The sequence below is a fragment of the Pundamilia nyererei genome, unplaced genomic scaffold (assembly GCF_000239375.1).
Source record: "Pundamilia nyererei isolate P.nyererei 1_Seehausen unplaced genomic scaffold, PunNye1.0 scaffold00091, whole genome shotgun sequence".
NCBI classification, from domain to species: domain Eukaryota; kingdom Metazoa; phylum Chordata; class Actinopteri; order Cichliformes; family Cichlidae; genus Pundamilia; species Pundamilia nyererei.
The window spans coordinates 105,839-114,997 of NW_005187492.1; the positions used below are offsets into that span (position 1 = coordinate 105,839).

General features: G+C 37.2%; 1 protein-coding gene across 1 annotated transcript; it reads right to left on the reverse strand.

Moving 5' to 3' along the window:
- Window positions 1-641: 641 nt before the first annotated feature.
- On the reverse strand, window positions 642-4,712 carry LOC102203935 (extracellular calcium-sensing receptor-like). The gene is made up of 11 exons (XM_005739418.1): window positions 4,447-4,712; window positions 4,009-4,229; window positions 3,788-3,879; window positions 3,338-3,517; window positions 3,057-3,245; window positions 2,499-2,957; window positions 2,124-2,333; window positions 1,907-2,030; window positions 1,571-1,764; window positions 1,146-1,436; window positions 642-1,064 (listed from the first exon to the last, which is right to left on the reverse strand). Exons 1-11 carry the CDS (start codon window positions 4,710-4,712, stop codon window positions 642-644), a joined length of 2,649 nt encoding a protein of 882 aa, XP_005739475.1.
- Window positions 4,713-9,159: the final 4,447 nt, after the last annotated feature.

A 9,159-nucleotide genomic window follows, 5' to 3' on the forward strand; every position in this document is an offset into this window, starting at 1 on the left:
TCCACTTTAGTCAATTATTTATTTACTAGACAGAAATTTCATAAAACAGTATGGAACACTGAAATCCCATCTGTACTCTGATCGTATTAATCTTTTCTGTATAACAATTTACTTTTTAACTGCATACTGCAGTGCATACTGCAAACTGCACATCTCAATAGACTAAAGGCATTTAAAATTCTTATTTTTCAACATTAATGAAACATTTGTACCACTACAAAGTAAAAACAACACAACATTGGACTTCTTTTATAATGGTGTTTTTATTTTATGAATGTGTTTGTTACCTAAGCAATTTTTGTAAAATAGGTGCAGTGCAGATTTTTTTTCAAAAGAGTAAAATTTAAAATAAGATAAGAAATTTGTCAATTTTTTTTCTTTGACAGCCTGACATATTTTGTCAATTCATGTCTGAGTGAATATTTCTGATTTCATATAGCTTAGTAAACACTGACAATAGCTAGCAGATAGTGATGCAAATGCAGCTCCGTCATAAAGTTTTAGGATATGTCACAATTTAATAAGACAATAAACCATCATATTTTTAAATGATATATGACCAGATAAATACAATGACTGTATTTCAGTTGTTAACATTTTTAAAAAGGTGAATTACAGTGGCAATGGTTACATTTGCTTTCCTATCTACCCATCAAATGTTTTTTAGTGTTTTTCTCAGGCCTCAAAAGAATGATGAAGCACTTTGGAGCAAATATGCAGAACAGCAAACCATAGCTAGAGGCAAGGATGGCAAAAATCTCAACAGCAACAGCATATTTTCCAGGAGAACTGACATAGGCAGGAACAAAAGCCACCCAAACAGCACAGAAAATCAGCATGCTGAAGGTGATCAGTTTGGCCTCGTTAAAGTTGTCTGGAAGTTTTCTGGCAAGAAAAGCCAAGAGGAAACTGGTGCAGCCCAGTAGTCCAATGTAGCCCAATACCAGAGAGAAACCCACCACAGAGCCAGTGGCACACTTCAGAGTAACTTTTAGCCCTGGGACATCCAGGTCAGATTTGGGAACAGGGGGGCTGATTGATAGCCAAATAATGCAGATGATAACCTTTATGGAGAAGCATTGTACAAAGTCAAGTTAATTTCTGTAATCACATTAACAGTAATAGTTTATGGTTTCAAAAAGTGCATGTCGCACCTGCACACAGGTGAAGAAGAAGACGCTTCCTCTCTGTTGGCCTGGACCAAACCACTTCATCAAGGCTTCAGCACCAGGCCGAGCTGAGCGAAATGCTGCCAGAACCACAATGGTCTTGACTTTGAGGCAGGAGATGCAAAGCACAAAGCTGATCCCGAAAGCGGCCTGCTGGAACCGACAAGACCAGTCTGATGGACGGCCAATGAACACGAGCGAGCACAGGAAGCAGAGCTTGATTGACACAAGGAGCAGAAAGCTCAACTCTGAATTGTTGGCACGGACCTTAACATGAGAATAGGAATATCATTATAATCAGTTTCTGTGAATTCTTTCAAACAATTCCTATATGCTTAATGTTTTGGAAACTTTTTTCCCAAAATGTACAGTGTCTCTGTTACACAGATATGCATTCTCACCATAGGTGTTTGACGATAGTGAAGGAATACCACAAACACAGCTGTTGTCACAGTGACACCAGAAACAGCTACTGCAGTCAGGGTAATTCCTAAGGTTTCATTGAAGGAAAGAAAATCCAGCTGGCGAGGAATGCAGGTTGTTCTTTTAGCATTAGACCAGAACTCAGATGGACATCGGTCACAGTGAAGGGAACCTGGGAGAAGAAAATACATACAGCAAAACGTAGATGTGCTGAAACTATTAAAGCCAGGATTATGGTATAATAAAAGATTGATGAATGAATATTGGAGTACTGAATAGATTAAATGCTTGTGAGGCTATTATATCTTCCTCACCAGTTTTATTGCTAATCTCCCCATCAGCACATGGGATACAGTCAAAACAGCAAACAGGTTGACCTTTTCTGGGTGCCATCCGTGTACCTGGGGGGCATCTTTCACTGCACACTGAAACAGGGACCTAAACAACAGAAAAAAAAAGAAAAATCCTATTCTCATGTATACAACGTATTATGACCCACAAAATTTTTTTTAATTCTCCTATTTTAGCTACCTGATTGGATCCTGTGGTCCACTGAATCGCTGACTCATTAAGGTGGAGGTCAAACCCATCCACACGACCAATCAAAACAAATTTTGCTGGGCCCTCACCCATGTTCTGCCAGTTGAGAAGGTCATACTTTGCATGGATGTCAGCACCTTGGAAATAAAGCTGTTCACCCTGTGGTGTGATGAAGTTTATTTTGGCCACATGCTGCAAGACCTGGAAATGTTGAAACAGTTAATATTCAGTAACTATTCAGTGTTTTAGTACAAAGTACTAGTCGAATTTTAAGGGGAATTGTAAATTCTTAATGTCCCTACTGCAAATGTAGCTTTTGAAAAACGGTATACATGGAAATTTGGGAGTGAAAGCAATGTTGCTAACCTCTATGGGTTTAATATCTGTTGGAAAGGAGCAAGTGGAGTTTTCATTTTCAGAAATGCTGTCTGTGTATGGGCAGGAGAGTAAGCTGTGAAGGGCATGTGCTGCAACATAAACTGCAAGGTAGACATTATATGTCACTCTTAGCTTGGAGGTGTCAGTAAAGTGATTCTGCACTTCTTCCAGGGTTTCTGTACCACTGCAGGGTTTAGAAGCATATGAAGAGACAGATGTAAGACCAGGACTACATTTAAACTCCTTTTCCCAAAATTCTCTTAAGAACTCATCATGAGGACGATGAGATGGATTCAAACTTCTGATATAATTTCCAAATCCAGGTATAGTTAAACTTCGAATGGCCACACCAAAAACACCAGCTGCCACTTTGCTTGTAACTGGATTTTGGAGCAGATCTCCACTGGTGCTCCAAGCCTCACTGGCCAGAAACTGCCTGTTAGTAACCTAGTAAGCAAAAGGACAAAGTAAGAAAAAAATGAAAAAAATATTCTGTTACAAACCTCAGTTCTGTCTTGCATTATGAATTTTATTATAGTTTCTCACATTTAACTTGTCAAGCTGAAGGAATAATTCCAACACATCTGTATACCATGTGAAGATCAAAATCACCCTTGCATCTGAGGCCTGAATTGTGAGTGCTGCTCGTCTGGCATCACTCACAATATTTTCCCTTTGAAGAGTCTCTACAAATGCCAGACACACCTCAGCTCCCTGAATCGCTTCCTCAAATATCTGAAATTTACATTAAAGCAGAGAACCTTTAGATTCGTGTCAAACAGTTGTGAAGATTTCTTGCAAAGATAAAATTGCAACAAATAAACCACCTTTAATGCAACATGCCCATAATCATTATCTGTTATCACTGCTCCAATCCAGGTCCAATTGAAATGTATGGCAAGTTGGGCAAAAGCCCTGGCTTGGTAAATATCACTGGCCATGGTCCTGAAGAAATTAGGATATTGATGTCTATCACTCAGACAGGGACAGCTAGCTGTATAACTAATCTGAAAAAAAAAGTCATACTCATAAATACATATACATATAAATATACTGAAATATATAGTACATTTAACACAGGGTTCTACTATATAGCTGTGTTGCTAGAGTCTTTGTAGTTTTGTTTTTTCAGCAAGATTAAAATAATGCATTACTTGTGTGCACTATGATCAGTCAGAGTAAGAGTAAGTAAGTTGTATCAAATTCATGTATAGATTTGTGGGGGGGACATATACATACAGACACATATATATGTATAGATAGATAGTACAACTCACTAAAGGTACAGAGAGAGGCTCCAGGATTTTGGCGACTGTCTGAGTTGTTGCAGATGAGGAGCAACCAATGATCAAAGGAATGGGCTTATCACCTGATGACAATGGAAAATACAGTGAGATAAAGTTATAGTTTAAAGAAAACTAATAATACTTAATTTACTGGTTTATTTTAATTGCTCATTTTTAAATGAGGGCCAAAATTCCAAAACTAGATTTATTACCTCTTTCTTGTCCATAACCAGACTGCAGGGCTCTTGTGTTACAGTTAGTGCTGTCTCCACCAACCAGCAACAGTGCTGCCTGCAAAGCCCACTGTGGGAGGCCACAGTTATCACGGATGTGGTAGCCCAGTTTTATACCTGGTAACAAGTTTATACTATGATTTATTTCCTCCACTGCAAACACCATAGCATAGATGTACTGCAATGGAAGATTTTGCACCCTGGGCACCCAGGATAAAAGAAAAAAGCACAACAATTACTAGGTCATATTCATATATCATGACATTATTAACAAGAATCGAAAGAAAATAATTGACTGCATTTAGAATAGAAAAGACAGAAATAAAAATAATAGAGTTATCTTCTGTTTTTTCCTGTTTTTCCAAAATGCAGTGAAATTGTACAGTTATAAGAGTAAAAAAATGCATATAGATTTACCCAGTACAAGTATTGTTGTAGGGCCGCTGAGTGAAGTCATAGTTTATAGCTGGGGGATTGTAATGAAGATTAAAGAGCCCACCAATGATTACATCTCCATCTTCAAATAAACCCTGGTCTCCAGGTGTACCCCACCGAGAACAGGTCACCGTCTGAACTACCTGCACCCCCACCTGGAGCCCCAGCTGCCTGCCCACAAGCCCTACAAGGAGCAGGGATGGAGCAGTGCAGGACCAAAGAATGAAGATCCATTTGGCCCAGGACATGGACAGAGCTGTTCTGGATATTTCAAATATGCATATCATATTAAAACAACTTCTCAATGGTGTATCATACATTTATAAAATTTGCAAAAAAAAAAATCTGTATTGCTAAGGTTTAACAGTTCCCGAAATGCCTAATTGTATTATATTTTTCTTTATAAAGTAAGAACAATACTTGTTCCTGGATGTTTACCACTGAAGGAGAACATTTCAAGACAATATGACAACAAAGATAGTTTCCACTAAAAGCTGGCAAGATATCTGAACTGACATACCCGTCTCTTGCTCTGCAAAACAAAGATGTTGTTCTAGGTATTTATAAGAGCTGTAAGGCTGATATTTGAAGCAGTAAACAAGATGAGCAAAACATCACTGAGGGTGACTGGTGTGTGCTGCAGAAACTGGAGTATTTACCTGGAGGGCGGTGACTACATGGACCAATAGATTTTCCTTGGAAACATTTTGTTGACCAGGTTTAGAAGATTTAATTTGAACTCAATAACAATGGAAAAAAACCACACAGAATACACCCATTCAAATGGCTGTTTTTATAATAGAAATGTTTTGAAATAGAAATGGAGCTATTTCACTGTATTATTTAGGTTGAATGTTGACTCTAACTCAACATTTGGCATTAACCCGGGATGCCCAATGGTTTGCAGAGGCACCCCCACGTCTCCGGGGAATAACAAACAGCATGTTTGACCTGCTAAAATATCAAATTTGCACTAGGCCGCAAACCTGACAGACGTTAATAAATAACCAAGCAATAAGTTCAGGTCTTCCCCTACACCTGAAGCTGAGAGAGCCAGATCTGGTATCTAGTATTATGAAAGGAGGCCATAGTGTTGACACTTAATCGCTACCAGCTGACGGTGAGATTTGCAGCTACATCTGTCGCAAGACTGCTGCAGCTCTGGTGAGTTTTGCATCCATGAGTTCACACAACAGTGACAAAGACAGGGATGTCTATTCAGTGACTATTCCTGACTGTGTAAAGATGTGAGCTGTTCACATAAATCTAGTCAGTTATGATTAGATAAGTTAACATGTGATTTGACTCCAAAATAGGAAACAGTAGTAATACAAAAATGCAATAAGCTGTACCACCAGGAGCAATAAAACATTGGTCATGCTCAGTGACAAGTATGTGTAAAAAAACATCCCCGTATTTACCCTGGGAGATCTATTGCGTTAAATTGGGTTTTGGCTGTTTTAAATTAAATTTCAATCAACATAAACAAGTGTGAACCACCAATGATTTGTCTTTTTTTCTTTTGACACTTTTATATCTACATGCAGGCAAGTGTGCAAACAGTGCAGGTTGTATCATAGCAGTGTGAGTTGTCAGTATGACTAGAAAAGTGTTATATAGTTGTCAGTCCATTTTATTCAGTTATATAGGTGCTTGTTCACATGTACCACACATATGATTATCATAATCCAAATGAGCTTGCACTTCTTATTTGAAAAGAATTATACAATGCAAAACAAAAAGGATTCACAAAGGAAAAACATTTGATGAAATTGTTTGAATCTGATCTATATTTGAAGCTTTCATCCTTTTCTTTTTTTTACTGACAGATTGCACCAGCAAACCATGTTTTGAGTGTTATTTCCCATGGAGTTAAGTCCTATTAAAAGGGTCATGGTACAGAGTGCCAAGGAAACTGTGAGGTAATTTTTATTGCATTGTGCTGTGTTTTATGGTTTTATGGAAAACATGGCACATTATTCATATACAGGGTCATGAATAATCAGGGCCAATCGTATACTTCTTTGCCCTCAGACTGCTGATTTATTTGTCATTCCTAGGGTATTTAAAAGTAAAATGGTAAGCAGAGCCTTTAGGTTTCAGGCCCCTCTTTGAAGCCACCTCTAGGTTTTGCTTCAGGTAAACAGATACCCCCTGCACTTTTAAGATTAGGCTTAAAACTTTGCTTTATAATAGGTGTAGATCAGGTGACCCTTAATTCTCTTGTGCTGCAACAGGTCTATGATGGGGATTTCCTGTAATAAACATTTCTTCTTCAGTCAAGTCTTTTCATTCTCTCTGTTTATACCTACTTTGCGCTTAATCATAATTATTATCTGGCTCTCTTCCTCTTGTCTTTTGTCCTGTCCCCCTCTCCTCACCCCCAGCTAGTAGTGGCAGATGGCTGCCCCTCCCTGAGCCTGGTTGTGCCAGAGGTTTCTTCCTGTTCAAAGGAGTTTTTTTTTTCTTCCCACTGTTGACAAATGGTTGTTCAAAAGGGTCATCTGATCATTGAGATTTTCTTCTTCTTTTTTTCTTATTGTAGCTTTTTCACCTCATAATATAAAGTGTCTTGAAACAGAAGTTGAGTAGAAGTAGAAATTAATTGAAAAAAATCATTTAGGACACTTTAACCTCCTAAGACCCGAACTCTTCCACGGCATGCATTTTTAATTTCTCTGTGATATTTGGGCTGATTGGGTCCTGATGAATGTAAAAACAAAGAATTATCAGATTTTTTTTGCCTAATTTTTGTTTCTAACGAAAATGAGAGCCACATATGAGGATGTTTGTTTAAAATTTTGATATAACAGTAACAGTATAATGTCCTCGTAAGTGGATATCGGGCAAAATTGAGTATTTTGGTCTAAATAACCCAAAATGTGATGTCAACATATGTGGACGCCAGGTCCTAGGAGGTAAAAAAATAGAATAGTTTGGCTGAAAATTTAGCCTTTCAAAGAGCATTTTGGTCACTCATATAGGAGTGATTTGAGATATTTATACATTAGTGGAAAAAGGAAGAGAAGCTCCAAACAATTTGTACTTCAGGTCACTATGACCCTTTCATTAAGTTGCCAGGGTTTACCACTGTTGGTAATCATCTACACTAAGGTGTAAACAGCCTGCAGTGTGTATAGGAATTTCACAATTTAAAAAAAGAAAATGGAACATGGCTTAAACATGGCAAGAAATGACATGACCTCTACTTCTATTTGGCCTCTGAATGATTAATGTAAATGGATGCAGTAACAATAGATTAAAATATTTGCTTATTTATTTGCTTATTTATTATTATTATAAATGGACAAAGTGGTATTCAGAATTCCTTATTATTATTAAACAGACTTGTTTTCTTTTCTGTAAGTATAAAAGCATAGAGTAGTTTCATATAACACGTACAGGGTCATGGCAACAAATTCAAATGGAAATTACATCCAGCTTTTCAGCTTTACATGCAAATGAAAAATTGTTGATTGGGAAGGAACCTGTTCATGAAAAAGCCTCTTCAGATTGCCCCTGTCTCAGAAATGGCACTATAAAGAATCCACTCAGAGAGGAAATTATCTGAAAATAGCCTGCAGAGAGTGCCCTTACGCCAATATACATGAACGGCGTAGGCTCTCGTCTAAAACACCGCTGTGAATAGTTGTAGGGTGGTTGATGTACCAACCTCAAATCCTTTTTCTGTACCACACATAAAACATACTGTCTATTCAAAATGGTTTACAGGAAGTGGCAGATATCAGTGACTGAAATACACAGTCTAAAGTGACATACGGTGGTGAGAGAGAGATGTGAGTAGAAACACAGTTAACCCCAAAATTACCTTTGAAAATAAAACATGGACTAACAGTGCAATCCATGAACTTTATTGTATTGTTATTGCAAATTGTATTTGGACTGAGACAAATTTCTTTGGGTCAAAGAAAAGACTGTTTGCAAGGGCATAAGAGTGCTGTATGTACATTACTTTCAAAGGAGCCAGGGGAAGGAATAGAGTATCAATAAATGGTATGACACTACCATCTGCTGGCCATGACTTGGTACATGCAGTTTCAGCAAAATCTACATATCATCTTTAAAGTTATTTGTGTATGTGACATCTACCTATTTATCATGAACTTTGATTGTTGTATATATTTAGAATATATAAGATATTAATGTGATCTGCCTGACAGATTAGTCCTCTCTGTATGGAGTGTGTATCTTCCATTATCAAAGTCCAATGCCGTTTTATTTATTTACTACCAAATGATATCATAAGTCGCCTCAGCACATCTTTGAGTATTTGATATCTATAAGTGTTTTGGGTTGGCCTGTTGTCTTTAAACTGGTGTGTAATGGTTGTGATAAGTTGTCCTGAACTCTCAATTTATTATCAACAAAACATATCAGTAAGTTAGAAAAGCAATCACTAAATTTAAATCAGTTTATGTGGATGGCATAATGAAGAAAAAAAAACTGGCCTAGAACAAACAAAGTGAAGCATTTTACTGGGTTTTGGTGCAGGTTGTAATCAAAACTCAGGAAAAAAACCCCACTAAAAACATTGATATAGAACACATAATTGCATTATATTTGATTCTATCCTCTATTATTTACTAACAGTAGAACACCACTACTTTTTCTAATTCAATTCAGTTATTAATAAAAGACAAATGTAAAAAGAATTCTACACTCACATTTGAATAA